This window comes from Sorghum bicolor, chromosome 1 (assembly GCF_000003195.3).
Source record: "Sorghum bicolor cultivar BTx623 chromosome 1, Sorghum_bicolor_NCBIv3, whole genome shotgun sequence".
Classification (NCBI taxonomy): Eukaryota; Viridiplantae; Streptophyta; class Magnoliopsida; order Poales; family Poaceae; genus Sorghum; species Sorghum bicolor.
The window spans coordinates 51,351,800-51,368,616 of NC_012870.2; the positions used below are offsets into that span (position 1 = coordinate 51,351,800).

The window sequence follows — 16,817 nt, forward strand, 5'->3', positions numbered from 1 at the left end:
CCCACTACGACCCCAGGCAGATGCTGCGAGCACACCACGACCTCAGAGCTACACCACCTCCTCGTGCACCATGTGGACCGGTGCCCCCACCTTCTCCTAGGGGCACTCGCAGTACAGGAGTAGTATCAGAGACTGAGGAGCAGCAGGACATAGCCATTGGAGTGTTTGTAGATGCTGAGGTTGAGGGAGAGTTTGACTTCGCTTCGGACAGCTCGGACGATGACTGGCGTCCTCCAGTGTCAGACCTTCCACCGAGGGCACACGACCACGAGGCAGGAGGCTCCTCGAGTGCTTCAGAGCTCGCTCTGCTTGCCATTCTAGAGGGGATGATGGCCGATCAGCGGCGTGCAGCTGAGGAGCAGGCGAAGAGAGACAGGGACCAGGCTACCATCAATGCAACCGTGCAGGCTAGGCAGGATGAGCTCCAGCGACAGTTTCTGACTTTTCAGGAGCAGCAGCTTGCGTTCGAGGCCCAGCAGACAGCGATGATGGCCGCCTCAGGGATTCAGATTCCGCAGATACAGCTCCCAGGCACTTCGACTGTCAGGCCACCCACTCTAGCGCCTGAGACTCAGAGTCAGTCTCAGCAGCCCCTTCAGCTCCCCGCTCAGAGTCAGCCGTTCTCAACGCCTCAGCACCAGGTCTCACAGGGTGCTATCTCCTCTGGCTATGAGCAGGTACCGCAGTTTACACCTTTCCGCTCTGGATTCACTCCTCAGTCAGCGATAGCGTCGCAGCTTGTGTTGGACTCGTCGACAGACCCGCACCTCAGCTTCACCTACAGTGCTCTGACTGGTGACCCTACGCCTCCATCTCTGCAGGCTCCTGCAGCCTTTACGGCGCCAGTCACCACTACAGAGCGTCTGTCGTCATCAGTAGCGTCGTCTGAGCAGCTAGCACCTTCTTCTACCATGCCAGAGACTTCAGCTACAGCGACTGAGTCCGTGCCAGCTTCGTCAGCAGGACTCGAGCAGCCCACATAGCCAGTGACAGCTTCAGCACCCACAGGGCAGACCCAGACTGCTTTGCCAGCTCGTGCAGCTTCAGAGGGTCACTCCACTTCCTCCGCCTCGACGACCGATGGTTCAGATGACGCAGCTCGCTTTGAGGCCGTGCCGAGGGACTCCACTGCTCCGCCTCCACCTCCGTCGTCTTAGGTTTTTGGCGCTTGATGCCAAAGGGGGAGAGAGTGTGAGTATGAGAGTTAGGAGTTAGGGGGAGCTAGAGAGCTAGAGAGTGTTTTTATTATTTTGATACACTATCTTATGTGTGTTACTCCATCATGCATCATGTTTGTCTTTTTGCATTGCATTTGTGTGAGATACACTATGGTTGTGAGACATGACTTATGCTTATTTGTGATATCTTATGCCATGTGTTTGGCTCATATTACCTTTGCTTCCGCGTTTTACTCCGATGTAATTATGAGCCTTATGTTATATCCTGTTGTATACCACTCACATATTTGGATGCAGGATGTTTTGGACTTGGTTGATATAAGCATGCCTAACCCTTTTTGTTCTTATTGTATCATGCTTATTGAAACCAAGTAATTTGAAAACCTCAACTCTTTTCATACTCGAGGTTATTGTCATCAATCACCAAAAAGGGGGAGATTAAAAGAGCATCTAGGCCCCTAGTGATTTCGGTGATTAATGACATTATTGATTACTATGACTAACGTGTGTTTTGCAGAGGCAAAGTCATAGGTAAGGTCATGGTAATAGGTACTCGATGGACAGGGACGTACATACCTACTTAATAGTGGAAATCGTTTCGGTTTTCAAAGAATGGATAGACATCGTCAAGACTAGACTAGGTCTAAGTGCCATATGGTGAAGAAGGGCACTTAGAGTAGTTTAGGACTTTGTTTTACTTTGACCGTACTATTAAGAGGGGCTTTGATCTAGTAGCTTGACTTAGGCAAGGCTTTAGGTTTAGGTGTGGTGCACACTTGGTAAACCTAGCACTAGGCAGCTCAGAGACAGTCCTTAGATCGAGAGGAACCAACTTCGTTTTGGAGCGATCGCGTTTCGACGAAGTTAGGGTGCCCAAGGGGGCACCGGGCGCTGCACGGGACGCTCTGTGAGTGCGTCTGGTGAGGTCCTTAGCCGTTGGGTTTTCTCGGTGCTTAGGGTTAAGCACCGGACGCTGGCACCGAACTCACCGGGCAGCGTCCGGTCCCATACCCAGGGAGGTTGTAAACCTGCCCCGAGCACTGGACGCTAGCACCGGACGCACCGGGTAGCGTCCGGTCCCATGCGTAGGGAGCATGTAAAACCCCCCGGAGCACCGGGCGGTGCCACCGGACGCTGGGAGTTAGTGTCCGGTGACCTGTCAGACGCAGGTATAGTTAGACGTTATGGGGCACCGGACGCTCGGGGCAGAGCATCCGGTGCAACATAAAGAGCGTCCGGTGACCCCGTTTTCAGTGGAAAACGGTTGGCCGACCCTTGGACTTCGTGGGTAGTATTTATACTCCTCCACCTCGTCCATGAGAGCATTCTTGCCCATTTGAACATCAGAGAAACTTGTTGTGGAGCAAGAGCGCAGCAAGAGCCTAGAGAGGATTGAGTTTTGAGTGATTTCTTGAGAGAATCCTTCTCTAGTGAATTCCAAGAGTCAAGTGTGCATCCACCACTCTCTAGAGCCTTGTTTGGGTCAAGTGAGAGTTCTTTGCTTGTTACTCTTGGTGATCGCCATCACCTAGATGGTTCGGTGGTGATTGGAGGCACGAAGACCGCCCGGAGTTCTTGTGGGTGGCTCGTGTCAAGCTTGTGAGCGGTTTTGGGCGATTCACCGCGACGGAGTGTCGAAGAATCACCCCGTAGAGAGCACTTGGTCCTTGCGCGGACCAAGGAGGAGCAAGACCCTTGCGCGGGCGCTCCAACGAGGACTAGTGGAGAGTGGCGACTCTCCGATACCTCGGCAAAACATCGCCGAGCACTTTCTTCCACTACTCCTTTACATTCTTGCATTTACTTTGTGCTTTTACATTCTTAGATTTGCCTTGCTAGAATAGGATTGGAACTAGGTTGCAAAACTTTTATCCGGTAGCTCTCTAGGTCACTCTAGGCACAAGGGGTTGAATTGGAGCTTATAGGTTGCTTAAATTTTTAGAGAAGCCCAATTCACCCCCCTCTTGGGCATCTTGATCCTTTCACTGCTGGCAAACAAGCGACATGGCATGGGGTCACCACGTGTCAGAACAGGGCAGGTCACGTCGCCCACGCGCACCACCCTCCTTGAACCCCGCGTCCTACAGCCGGGGCCAGACCTGGGCCCGAGCGCAGGGTCCTCCGCGCGGCTGTATCTGGTCGTGCGCGGCCGATGTCCGCCGCTACCTCCACCTCCGGCACCCGGGTGGTAGCCGTTGTAGTTCGAGTCACCATTGTCGTCATCGCTGTCGGGCAACCCGTTGTCATCAGAGGTCGGTGGAGTATGCTAGTCCTAAAATTCAATAAGCCTGATGCGAACAAAGTACCTCAGCGCGGGTACCTTGTCGTGAATGATCTCCCACGGACGAAGGAAGAGTGGCTGGCCACCGTCGTGCACCGGTTCAGGCTCAGGGATGGCGAGGACCACCTCATCCGGGACGAGGTCCGGATGAGTGCATCAGGCTGTGATGAACAACTTGCGCTCGTTGTCTGGATCGTCAATCGCCTCTGGGCTAGCGATCTCGACCCCTGCGCTGGAGGAGCCCATGAAGTGCTGTGCGGTGAGGAGTGAGCGTGAGCTAGGATGCCCTTCATGCCAACGAGGACACGGAAACAGAATGCACCAGATAATGTCATGAACAGACGGCTCCACCTCTGCCAGCACAAGGCGAAGGGGGCCTCTAGTCGGCCAAGGCGTGACAAGAACACGCTCGAGGTTGGCAGCCCTGCTGAAACGCATGATGAAGTCATCGGGGCATGTGCGGTGTACCGTGAACTGGTTGACAGAGATACCGAAGTGGAGGACGAGCTGGTCCCTAACTATCGCCGTGGTGACCGGCGGCCGTGTGCCGAGCACCAGAGCGACCAGGGCGAGGGATAGGGCATCCTCTGCCTCCTGTAGGGTGGGGTAGCGAGGAAGGACGACCATGGCCATAGTCGGCGACCTATAGCCCGCACCGCCGAAGAGGCCGGCAGTTCCCATGTGTGGTTGATGAGGGCAGGTGGGACGGGCCGAGGGCGCACCTGCCCTGGGCCGGAGGCATCGACACCGGGCCCCCAAGTGGCGGTGCCCACGGCCACAGTTTGGACCGGCGCACCCACCACCGCCTTAGAGACGCCGTCGTCCGCTGCCAGCCCATCGTCGTGGGCACCCCCGAACATGCCTGGGCATGTTTTTAATATTCACACTTTGTGGTGTCGATCTAAGATCATAGATTAACAAACACCCTGGTTGATGAAGGTGAGTAAGACTATGTATTTCAGATGGCTCCCCATGATTTAGACTAATCATCATTGCTATACAGAATACTCTAAAATGAAAAGAATGATTAAACGATATTATTCAAACGCAAAACGGTAAACAACAGGTCACTTATTGTTTAATTTAGATGATATGTGGAGTTAAGTACCCAACAAGAAACATAGTACCACTAAATATTCATATTTATGCATGTAAAAAAATCAAATATGTTAGCAAGATACACAATAAATTATGCATGTAAAAGTATGTAATCTAGCCATAAACATTATCAAGAAAACTAAACCCCACAGTACTCCTCTCATCTATATCTATATCTCTTATAAAGATAAACCTCACTAGCTATTTCTCTTGTCATATAAAGTGTCTACATCAACATTTCACTAGCGCATTTCATCTCGCTATGCAAAGTATCCACCTCATCATCCGCTGACACATTCTGCTAATAGTCTAACAAATATCATTATGTTTCATCCAAGCTATTCACATTAGAAAAGCATATTATTTATAAACATAAATTTAGTTGTCCACATCAAAAGACTAAAAACCTTCACTAACATATATTATGATATTTATTTAATAATATAAGCATCGATGATTCCCGCATGAACGCTCTAGATTTTCTGCTAGTAAGAATGATTATTTATGCCAGCCAGCCGGCCGGTCGGCCCGTCCGGTTCACGTGTCACTACAGTCTATAAATCAGTCCGGCGTACACGTACATGTGGACAAAATGCGTGATGAGCTGAGGTATCAAAATGGACCGGGATAACTTTGATTGATAACAAAAAGATATATATCTACATATCGATTAGAATATATATATCTAGGACTACGGAGTGCATATGTATGTACCCTTCTTCGTCTAGACGTCACACGCCGTATAAGGCAGGCAGGCAGGGAAACCTGCGCCAATCTCATTTATTTTACGAACAAAATGCGTGTGTATAGATATACCAAGGCCGTCCAGCACAAGGCGGTCCTCGTTCGTCCCCATTCGGCTGGCTGCTTTCTTTTGACGGAGGAGGCGGAGCCCAGCCCACCACCGTGAGCGCAACGCCCCGCTAGCTGCCGGTGGAAACCGACACCCAACGCCAACGGTTCCTCCCGCTCGCCGGGGCCGGGGAAGCTAGTCATCAGCGGCCGTGATGGCTGCGGCGCTTCTGCTAGCGGTGCTCGCGGTGGCAGCTGCGGCGACGACGGAGGCGTCGGCGTCGGCGTTCGCGGTGGCGTCCAACTCCAGCGCGACGGTGGTGGCGGGGAAGCTGAACGTGCACCTGGTGCCGCACTCCCACGACGACGTCGGGTGGCTCAAGACCGTCGACCAGTACTACGTCGGATCCAACAACAGCATCCAGGTATATATACTGTAATTGTAACACAGCCATCATGCTCCGGCACTCGATCTTCTTCTCGGTTCTCACCTAGCTGCTCCTGGGAGTGGATGCGTGTGGGTGGCAGGGCGCGTGCGTGATGAACACCCTCGACTCCGTGGTGGACGCGCTCGCCAAGGATCCCGCACGCAAGTTCGTCGTCGTCGAGCAGGTCAGTATACAGTACAGTACCTGCCAAGCCTCCCTGATATCCTCCTCCCTCCTATCCTTGTCGTCTACGCTGCTTGTGTTGCATCGCCTCCGTTCCTCTGTTTTCTCGTCCCAAATTGTCCTCGTCCTTGTGGTCTGTCTACAATGCCTGCCTGCTTTAATTTGCAGTCAAAGTTTAGTCGTGTATATATATATTTTTTAAAAAAAAGCTTGTCAGATTTCAGGCCAAAAACCATACTTGTACGCCATTAGTTAATTCTTTTGGTTTGAAGTTTTCGCCGTCGGTGATATAAGAGCAGAGGAACAGTGTACGTACGTACATTATTGCACACAATTTTGACGTGGCGACGTCGATACTGACAAGTAGAAAAGGACACAAAAGGTGTACGCCATTTGCTTTCCACCCTGAGACAATCAAACATAGATAGACCTTCAACATGGAGCATCTCTTTTTACTGCCTGCTACAGTAAGCTTCTTCTAGTCTGTCTGTGTGACCTCAGGACAAGACTTAGGCCCAAATAAAAACCATTAGATGATCAAATCTAACCATGAGATGAGACGATATATATGCGCATTATTATTTACTATTTCACATCGATTAGTTGTTGATAAGGACAAAAACAAAAAGGGAGCCCTTGCTCAGCAATCGTTTGGTTGGTCGCGGCCTACTATCTACCGCGTCACATGTGAACTAGTTAACTTTGCTGTCATGTCCAAAATTAGGCGGAGCACTCAACTTGTTATGATGGCTTCCTCTGTTTCTCTCGCCCAATTCATCACAACTGCACATGGATCCCTCTCAGAACAGAAGAAAGATTCGGCTCAAGGTTATGGACATTTCGAATTCGATTGAAATTCAGTGAGTACTACCTTAGGTCAACAAATATTTTAATACTATAAATTTTAGGTCACATAGAAAATATAAATGGATTTTATGCAGAAAGTATTCCCGCCGGTTTACCATTGAAAGTACTTGAAAATAAAAACAACTTTCAAAGAGAGTGCATTATTGCGTACCAATCGGATGATGTCCAAACAGTCAAGTTGAAATAAAGAGCACACAACCATATCTATGGGTTCCTATCATGTACAAGTGCTACAACAAGGACCAACAACATGTTGCATGTGGTCTCTGCTCCTATATATGGATGCCCATACCTGTTTCAATTTCTTGCTGTGTCAAATTCCGGGAAAAAGTAACAGTTTTAACCAAACCAAAGTTACTGCAAAAATTAAGTGTAGGACAAATCTTGGTGCCCACACGCGATTAACTGTTTTAGAATCAAAATATGCCAACATGGATTTAGGATTCTTTTTTAAATTTAAGGACTACAAAAGTTTAATAACCTGATTATAAATTGGATGTATGGTTTAGAGAATTATCATTTGAAGCTTGCTTGTAGGCTTTGATCGTTTTTCGGTAGTTGATTCTGAGACACAGACTAGTCAAAACATTGCATTCTAAGTCACTGACTTCTATTACCAAAAAAGTAGCTCAAAATTATGTCGCCCAAAGTTTCACGCGTAGAAAAGAACCTTTTCTCTATGTGTTGTTTTCCAGGTAATTATCTAGCCCTTTTGCTTTCAGGCTTTCTTCCAAAGGTGGTGGGCAGAGAAAAGCCCCACAATCCAGGCCATAGTCCACAAACTTGTAGATTCTGGGCAGCTCGAGTTCATGTATGGAATGTGATTGTCCTTATCCCCTTTGATCTTGGCTTCAGATTTTTTTTCAAAATTTTCTTATGGATATTTTTCTTCCAGAAATGGTGGGTGGTGTATGCATGATGAAGCTGCCGTGCATTACATTGACATGATTGATCAGACCACACTTGGTCACCGAATGATCAAGAAACAATTCAATAAAACTCCAAGAGCTGGCTGGCAAATTGATCCTTTTGGTCATTCCGCAGTTCAGGCTTATTTGCTTGGAGTAGAGGTACTGTAAACACCACATTTGCAACGATGTTAAAGTTCCTAAAGGAACTACTACGTTAATTTTAGGAACAAATGTACTACTATAAATTCCTATTTCCTAGACTCACTGAATAGAAGACTTAAATCTCTGTGAGAGCATTATAACTGCATTGTTTTAGAAAAAAAGTGATTTGTTTTTTGCATGTAACATTTGTTTACTGCACTTGTAGCTTGGCTTTGATTCTGTACATTTCGCAAGAATTGATTACCAAGATAGGAAAACACGGAAAGCAGACAAAGGCCTCGAGGTTATATGGCGTGGCTCAAGAACTTTCGGTTCATCTTCACAGGTTCCTTTTGTCCTTTTCTTACAAATAATTTTGTATATCATCATATACACATTAGCAGTAAGTCTCACATTTTTTTGACTTCTATAAGATTCATGCAATTTATAATTAAATTTCAGATCTTCACCAATGCCTTCCCTGTCCATTATAGCCCACCAGATGGCTTTGGCTTTGAAGTTTTGGATGAAAATATCATACCTGTTCAGGTACATATCTATACTTTCATGATACTGAACCATAGTGTTTTTTTACGCAACCTTACATTTATTTAAATTATGCACAACTATTTCTAGGATGACCTGTCACTGTTTGACTATAATGTCCAAGAACGTGTAAATGATTTTGTTGCTGCAGCCTTAGCACAGGTAAATCTCCAGTGTTTTATGATACCTCTCGGTTGAATGTAGCGATTTCAAATTATGTTTCTAACTAAAACATGTAATTCACTTCTGAAATGGTTTGGTAATCAGGCAAATGTTACACGTACAGACCACATAATGTGGACCATGGGGGATGATTTTAACTATCAGTATGCTGAATCCTGGTTCCGAAATATGGACAAACTTATCCAACATGTGAACAAGGTATTGCAAATTTTATCCTTCCATATCAAGTTTCGATATACAGTTTCATGTTTAGCACTAATTTTTGGCATCTTCAAAAAATATTGCATGGATAAAATGATATACTTTAATCTCCGTAAAAGTTAAATCACAGTTTTTAGGGACCTGTATGGCGTACCTGTTTTTCAGACGTCCACTATTGTGGCTTTACTTCTCCTGATGACAGGCATGCAGGATTGACCAAACTGAATCCCATTCAACAAGATAACAATGCATACATATTTTTTTTATTTTTTTAACGTCTACCAATGTAAGTTTCAGTGTAGATCAGTGACATGCCTGCTGTGGTTTAGTATTATCTCTACTGAATTTGAAAAGTAAGATAATGATGTCCTGAACCCTGCAGGACGGCAGAGTGCATGCATTGTATTCTACTCCGTCTATCTACACGGATGCTAAACATGCATCAAATGAATCTTGGCCAGTAAAATACGATGATTATTTCCCGTGAGTTCTCAAACTACAAGTATAACATGGGATATTTATGCTAAAGAAAATATTCATGATGATCTTGTTGTACTGCAAATTGCAGCTATGCTGATTCAACAAATGCATACTGGACGGGGTATTTTACAAGCCGTCCAACTTTCAAGCGATATGTTCGAGTACACAGTGGATATTACATGGTATAATATTCACACTATCAAAACCATGTATTAAGAAGTTCATGAATAACCTTGGAAAAAATATATTTCCTGACAGGCTGCACGTCAAATAGAATTTTTGGTGGGTGGAAGTTCCTTAGGATTGTTCACTTCTAGCTTGGAAGATGCAATGGGAATTGCCCAGCATCACGATGCAGTCTCAGGTACTGCAAAACAGCACACAACTGATGACTACACTAAACGGCTTGCTCTTGGAGCATCAAAGGTTCACAATTTCCCTTGCTGAAAGCTTTCTGTTAGAATGCCCTTCTGTTTGCTAAAGAAAACTTGATGTAACACCTACTCTTGTCGTTCAGGTTGAAAAAGGTGTAAACACTGCTCTAACTTGTCTGACCAGCTCCAACGGAACATGTGTATCCTCTGCAATAAAATTTAGTCAGGTTAGAAAATGTGTGTTCTTTATTTGCAGTGCATTCTTTCAGATATTATTTTAATATGTTTCTTCTATATTTTTTCACATGGAAGTTTCTTATCAAAAGGACAAAACTGTCTCTCTTATTGATTGAAATTTTACTTTGACTGTTTGGTCATATAACACCTACTGTTTTGTGCTATATTAACCTAATGAAACTGTCCCTCTTATTGATTGAATTTTTAGTGTCCACTTCTCAATATAAGCTACTGCCCTTCGACTGAGGAAGCAATTTCAGCAACAAAGCATTTAGTGAGTACTATCTGTTTTATCATTTTCTATACCAATTAATATTTGTAATATTGACATGATTTGTTGTAGGTTGTAGTTGCTTACAATCCTCTTGGATGGGAACGTAGTGACTTCATAAGGGTTCCTGTAAGTGATCAATTTCACTCAACATTTCTTCCGAAATTTCAGATACCCATTAAAAGAATATTATATCAAGGCACATGGCCATTTTATAAAGGATCTAAATTTGTAAAAATCCTCTGATAAATTTGTCAGTGAAGCATGCACCTAGTTTCGGCTCATAGCCTATTGACCATCTCTACTTTTATCGTTACATGTTCTTCTAATTTCAGGTCAATGATCAAAACCTAGTTGTAAAAAGCTCTGATGGAAATATTGTTGAGTCACAGCTAGTTGAGGTTGATAATGTGACAAGCAATTTAAGAAAGTTTTATGTGAAGGCTTATCTTGGAATCACAACAGACAAGGCCCCTAAGTATTGGCTAATATTTCAAGCTTCTGTACCACCAATGGGCTGGAATTCTTACTTCATTTCAAAATCAACTGGAGCAGGTGGATGGCATCATTTAGTATTTATTTAGAATAAACTGCAACATTGATAGCCCATTAGCAAACACTATTTTGATTTTTTTACACTGGAAAACAATATCATTCTTGTTGAAGCTTGAAACTGCTTTATCAATAGCAGAGTTATGATATAACAGAGTAAGGCATTTCATATCACATATTTACATGTCTCAGAACTAACTTCAATTGTGACCTCAAAATTATGGGTAGGAAAACTTTATCTCGGCTATTTTCACCAACTTTAGCATTAGTCAATAAGGTAAAATGAAAAAAAAACTTAATGGCACTTGAAACTTCAATATAATAATTATTGATATTAATATCTGTTTAAACTGATGATTTTGATCAGTTCTATTCTAACATTTCTCCAGGATACAACAATACTGAGAATGTCTCGACCGTGGTTTCTCCAAGTACCAGCACGATTGAAGTTGGACCAGGACCTCTAAAGATGTCCTTTTCATCAGCATCTGGACAACTCAATAGAATATTCAATTCTATCTCAGGAGTGAGTATCAAAATAAATCTGCCTATTTAAAATGATTAGATAATATTTCACAGTAGATCTATCGACATAAATGAATAAAAAAAGTGTCATTTCTCATAGTGGTTGTTAACTAGTTTCCCAATTAATAAGGTTCATAAATTATCCATTACTTCATGATATGCAATGGATTAGAATTATTATGCATTTGTACTAATTGGCATAAGATTCTGCTGTAACAGCACTCAGTTCCAGATAGTTAGTCATTTTGGCTTTTCTAGGTACATAGTTTTTGCTATGCACCTAGATAACACTATGTCTAGATACATTGTAAAACTACGAATCTAGAAAGGCTAAAATGACTTACTTGGAATGGATGGAGTATTTAGTATGGTAATTATACCTTTAATGGTTTACTATCTACTTATACCATCCAAGGATGATAAACATGCATCCATGTTTTCTTCCATGATATTTTTTGAGTCGTTGCACAATATTAATTATGCACGGATCATAGAAGTGAGGTACGGATCATAGGAAGTTGCACAATGTTAGTCATGTACACTACAAGATATACTCATATATGTAGATCTATCTTTCGGAAGGATGCAAATATAATAGGGCTCACCTAAATATTACTCAAACTCTGTGGTTTTGCTATGTGTGCCGGGTTAGTATTTTCAAACATAAGGAGTAGTATGGAGTTTTTTCATTACCTAAACAATGCTTCAATTTTTCCAAAGGGAAGCATTAATACATTTATTCTTTGATAATATGTTTCAGGTGGATTTACCAGTTCAACAAAGCTTTCTTTGGTATAGATCAAGCGAGGGTGATGCCTCAGATTCACAGGTTTTACTAAGGAACTGGCTTTTCGTCGGTCAAAAGGAATATTTGGCAATTTTAATGTTTGTGTTTTATGCTAGGCATCTGGAGCTTATATATTTCGACCAGATGGTAATACACCAACTACAGTTTCATCCTCGGTAATACCATACAACCTATCTGAGTTTCTTTATAATCCACTCAATTAATATATTTCCCTATGGCACCCCTGTAAAAGACCTAAAATTGTATTGTGGGCTAGTCAGATACAACATCTTCGTGTTTCCATGTCAGTGAACTGAATCATTTTAATTGCTTTTAGGTGCCACTGAAAGTTACCCGTGGACCACTGGTTGATGAAGTGCATCAACAATTCAGCTCATGGATTTATCAGGTCAGATCCTATGCAATGTTAGAGCAAAATTGTAATTTAGTTAATGTAGCTCATGTGATTGTTGCTTAACATAAGAACCTTTTGTATTATATACTACTAACATACAAGAAAAATGTTTCTTAAAGTGTAACTCTATATATAGAATTTAGTTCAAGTCTGTCTATTGAAATTAATAAATCAATTAGACAGTCCATTTGAAAAAAGTTAGAAGCTAGCTATAGTACAAGGTATCCCCAATGTTTTCCTAAACGCTAAACGGTAAACAGTCGGTCACCTGCCGTTTAGCCATTATTCGGGCTAAACAGTCCATTAAACGGGCTAAACGGTCAATTAAACGGACTAAACAGATGATTAAACGGAAACGGTGTACCATTGTGTAGCGTTTACACGGCGTTTAAACGGTGTAAACGGCCGTTTAGGCGAACAGTGGGTATCCCTATTATACGAATCATAAGAGGAAATCATGGAGTTGGAATTTTCTTTTAAGCATTAAATTGCACAACCCTGTTGAAGGGCATGTAAATCCTGCCATTTTTATCACATTACACATTTTCATTATATGTTTGGTTACCAATTGTTCTGTTTATTTTTGTTCATTCTTCCTTAACCTTAGTACTAGAATAATGACTTTCTTCTAGCATCCATACTTTCAACTAAGTTGTGGATTTGAAGTATGTACATGACATCATTCTTGGCAAGTGGTTGTCAATGCATCATTTAAGCATACTTGAAATCTACAAAAACAATGTTCATTGGTCCACTTATACGCTCTACATTAAAAAATTTATAACAACATTTATTTGAGAAGTGAACATGTAATTAGTGTTTCTTTATATAGATTACACGACTCTACAAGAACAAGGAGCACGCAGAAGTTGAATACACGGTTAGTAGCTACTTTCACTAGAAAAAAACTGATGTGTGCACTACTTTTGGACAATATACTATTCCAGGTGATGGTAGTATATTTTGGGGGCATCTCTTCAAAATCAACTAACTATTTGGTAATTTATCACAAAGATTGGGCCAATCCCTGTCGATGATGATGTAGGGAAGGAGGTCATCACACGGCTGACAGCAAATATGGTCACAAATAGTACATTTTATACAGACTCCAATGGAAGGGATTTCCTCAAAAGGGTAATAATCTTTATAATTTATACTTTGAGTATTTGCTATTGTTACCTGTTTATATAAATCACACCATTGTATAGTATAACTACTCCCTCCAAATTATAAGTTATTTTGACTTTTCTAGATTCATCGATTTTGCTATTTATCTGAACATAGCATCTTGGTGCACATTAAAAGCCATGGATCTAGAAAAGCCCAAAGGACTTATAGTTTGGAATGGAGGGAGTATTAAACAAATCATTCCCAACTTTCTCATTTGTATCTGAACAGGCCTTTTAGGCCAATGTGGGCTGAAATATTTGTCTAGTCTCCTTTTACCTACAGATTCAGAGACTTTCATTTGCAGGTGAGAAACTACAGGGAGGACTGGAATCTTCAAGTGACTCAACCAGTTGCAGGAAATTACTATCCGGTAAGGAAAGGTTCACATAAACAGAGTGAAGTCATCTGCAGATTGCCACTACCCTCATAAGTCATAGCATTATGGCAACTCGTTCTCCTTGTTCAATATTTTTGCCATAGGCAGAAGTATTGGCGAACAGTGTGCTGCTTATGTGTGTATCTAGTGCTGTAGTTGATAATACCTGAACCAATTGTAGCATTTACATTCCTTTCCATGGTCATGGATGGCCTGAGCTTTTTTGGGACCACTGCGGCCATGCTTAATAAGGAAAGGCCAATTTATTTTGGGCCTATAATGACTTCTCATGCCCAGTCCAGTAATCCCACTATGCTGTATATTTGGACAACAGTTGAGCTTTGGACGGCCCACACATGACTTTAACATTGACAAATAGTTCAAATTTATGTTTAGGACTGGGCTAAATTTTTTGGGGCTTACTTTTCTTTGATTATTCCCCAACAAAAATGTTTTACAGGCGAGCAGGCCAAATTTGCTCAAGTAGACATAGAATTAGGTTTCTATTTTTTATCCCAATTAAATCTGTCTTTTTATGTAAAGAAATACAATAGTTCCAAACCATCATGATTCTATCTTTTTGATTATTATATCGGCTATCTTCTAGCCTCGCAGATTTATGACATGTTGACTCTCCAGGTCAATCTAGGAGTGTATGTAGCAGATGGAAAATATGAGCTATCTGTACTTGTGGACCGTGCTGTCGGAGCAGCAAGCATTCAGGATGGTCAGCTAGAGATTATGCTACACAGGTATTAGCTAAAGCAGCATGTGCTCAGTTAGCCACACACACTATTGTGATTCTTTTTTTGCTGTATCTAAATCTGATAAGGCAGGCTCAGTTCCAAACTAGAATAAAAACATTGTGTAAATGTGTCACCATTCGCCACACATACTATTAAAATCAGTGGCTTATCAGATACCAACTTTGCAAGCGATTCGCAAGCGATTCCAATTTAGTATGTAGCTTTTTCATTTCATGAAGTTAATTTCTATCCTCTTGATATTGACTGCAGACCTGCATATAGTGTTTGCGAATCCCTTGCACACTGAAACTTTCTCTAATCACAGATGTTGTCAATTTCAGGCGTTTACTTAAAGATGATGGCAGAGGTGTTGGAGAGCCACTTGATGAAGTTGTTTGCGTGGATCAAGATTGCAAAGGGCTTACGGTACACATTCAGTATCGTCTCTATATTCTCTAGCATTATCCTGCTATCCTGTTACTAATGCCGTTGTAATTCTTCTAAAAAAACACCACAGGCCAGGGGCACTTACTATGTCAATGTTGAAAAGCTAGGGAATGGAGCGCATTGGCGACGTACATGTGGCCAACATGTCTATTCACCCTTTCTCCTTGCTTTTACTCATGAGGTACATTCGCTTACCCTATAAACTTTTCTGTTGTTTGTTTTCATGCTGTCGAAGAGTTAACAATTTATTCTTGTCACAGGATGAGACAAGCTCGAAGTCCTACAATGTGGCCAAAGCTGGTATGATGGATGCAAATTACAGTCTTCCTGATAATGTTGCAATTATTACTTTGCAGGTATCACTGTACCTGTTCTCCCCATTCCATTACCATTACCCATGCATCCGATTACTTATATATTTTCTGTAATGGAGCATGTCTTAACATTTCAGAACCTAGATGATGGTACCACACTACTCCGCTTGGCCCATCTTTTTCAAGTATGTTTGTAGTTTATTTAAAATTTTTATTGTTTCTCCTTGATAATGAATCATCGATACTAATCAATATTTGCTGGGTCTGCAGGCTGCTGAGGACCCAAAATATTCGGAGATAGCAAAGATTGATCTGAAAAAGGTGTTCGGAAAGAGAACTGTAAGTAGAAAATTTTCTGAGGCTCAGGTCTTCGAAACAAAAAAAAATTTGTAACAAAATAATTCTGTAGCAGGATTCTGACAATTTTATATCAGAACTTCGATGTTATAATTCATTTAAATGTTAATGTTGTTCAAATGTATGAGCAGATCACAGAATTGACGGAGACTAACCTTTCCGCAAATCAAAAGAAGTCAGAGATGAAGAAGCTCAACTGGAGGGTCATTGGAGACACTGAAAGTGGTCCTGCCCCAGTAAAAGGTGGCCCACTTGATAGTAGGGCTCTAGTCGTTGAACTAGGACCCATGGAGATACGCACCTTCTTGCTAAAGTTTTAATGGCAGTTCTTGTGTTTGTAAACAAAACAATAGTACATAGAGAAATTTCTACCATTTGTTGAAGAAAAAAGAATAATATAAAGTACCCAAATTTTAGTTCAAATAGGATCAAGGACTTGGGTGATGGAGGTACATACCCACACCAAGTTTGTTCATGTAATGGTTACATGTCTAAAAACGAATTGGTTATGGCGCTTTTGATTATCTAAAGCAGGTATCTTCTTCCTAGGATATGATGGTTTTCACCAACAAGTGATAAAATGAGGGTACTAGCTTTGATATCATAATTTCATTTGAAGCTGCATACTTTGAAGTATCTATGGTGTGATTGGTTAGGTGCATGGGCTTGACCCCTATAAGCTACATTGCGCTGATGTAGAATCTAGAGCATTGTCTATTTGGTTGGTAGCATGTATAAACCAACTTGGCTAAGCACGCACTCATGGCAAAGGCTACATAGCAAAGCCTATCTTGTTCATGAGCTTCTCGAACTTTTCCTACTCGGGCCAACTTCATAGCTTCTCAAACTTCTACTACTTGGGCCAACTTCGTCACGACTACTAGGATCATTTAGTTGTTCCCACAAGCTCACTACCCTTGTGCTTTGCTTTGACTTTGCCCTTCTTGAAGTTGGCGT

General features: G+C 42.4%; 1 protein-coding gene across 1 annotated transcript; it reads left to right on the forward strand.

Moving 5' to 3' along the window:
* On the forward strand, positions 5,363-16,411 carry LOC8083862 (alpha-mannosidase). The gene is made up of 29 exons (XM_002464707.2): positions 5,363-5,774; positions 5,878-5,961; positions 7,550-7,638; positions 7,723-7,897; positions 8,106-8,225; positions 8,342-8,428; positions 8,516-8,587; positions 8,693-8,806; positions 9,192-9,292; positions 9,378-9,471; positions 9,548-9,715; positions 9,807-9,890; positions 10,109-10,174; positions 10,244-10,300; positions 10,507-10,726; positions 11,113-11,249; positions 12,009-12,077; positions 12,152-12,211; positions 12,373-12,444; positions 13,283-13,330; positions 13,465-13,584; positions 13,925-13,990; positions 14,636-14,748; positions 15,084-15,168; positions 15,260-15,370; positions 15,450-15,545; positions 15,641-15,688; positions 15,774-15,842; positions 15,992-16,411. Exons 1-29 carry the CDS (start codon positions 5,565-5,567, stop codon positions 16,178-16,180), a joined length of 3,024 nt encoding a protein of 1,007 aa, XP_002464752.1. The 5' UTR covers positions 5,363-5,564; the 3' UTR covers positions 16,181-16,411.

Bases quoted from the DNA above. Each gene is read 5' to 3' on its own strand.
- LOC8083862 (XM_002464707.2), top strand. From the start codon at position 5,565: ATGGCTGCGGCGCTTCTGCTAGCGGTGCTCGCGGTGGCAGCTGCGGCG. The intron at 8,429-8,515 runs GTACATATCTAT...AACTATTTCTAG, and splicing joins AAAATATCATACCTGTTCAG to GATGACCTGTCACTGTTTGA. The intron at 14,749-15,083 runs GTATTAGCTAAA...TGTCAATTTCAG, and splicing joins CTAGAGATTATGCTACACAG to GCGTTTACTTAAAGATGATG.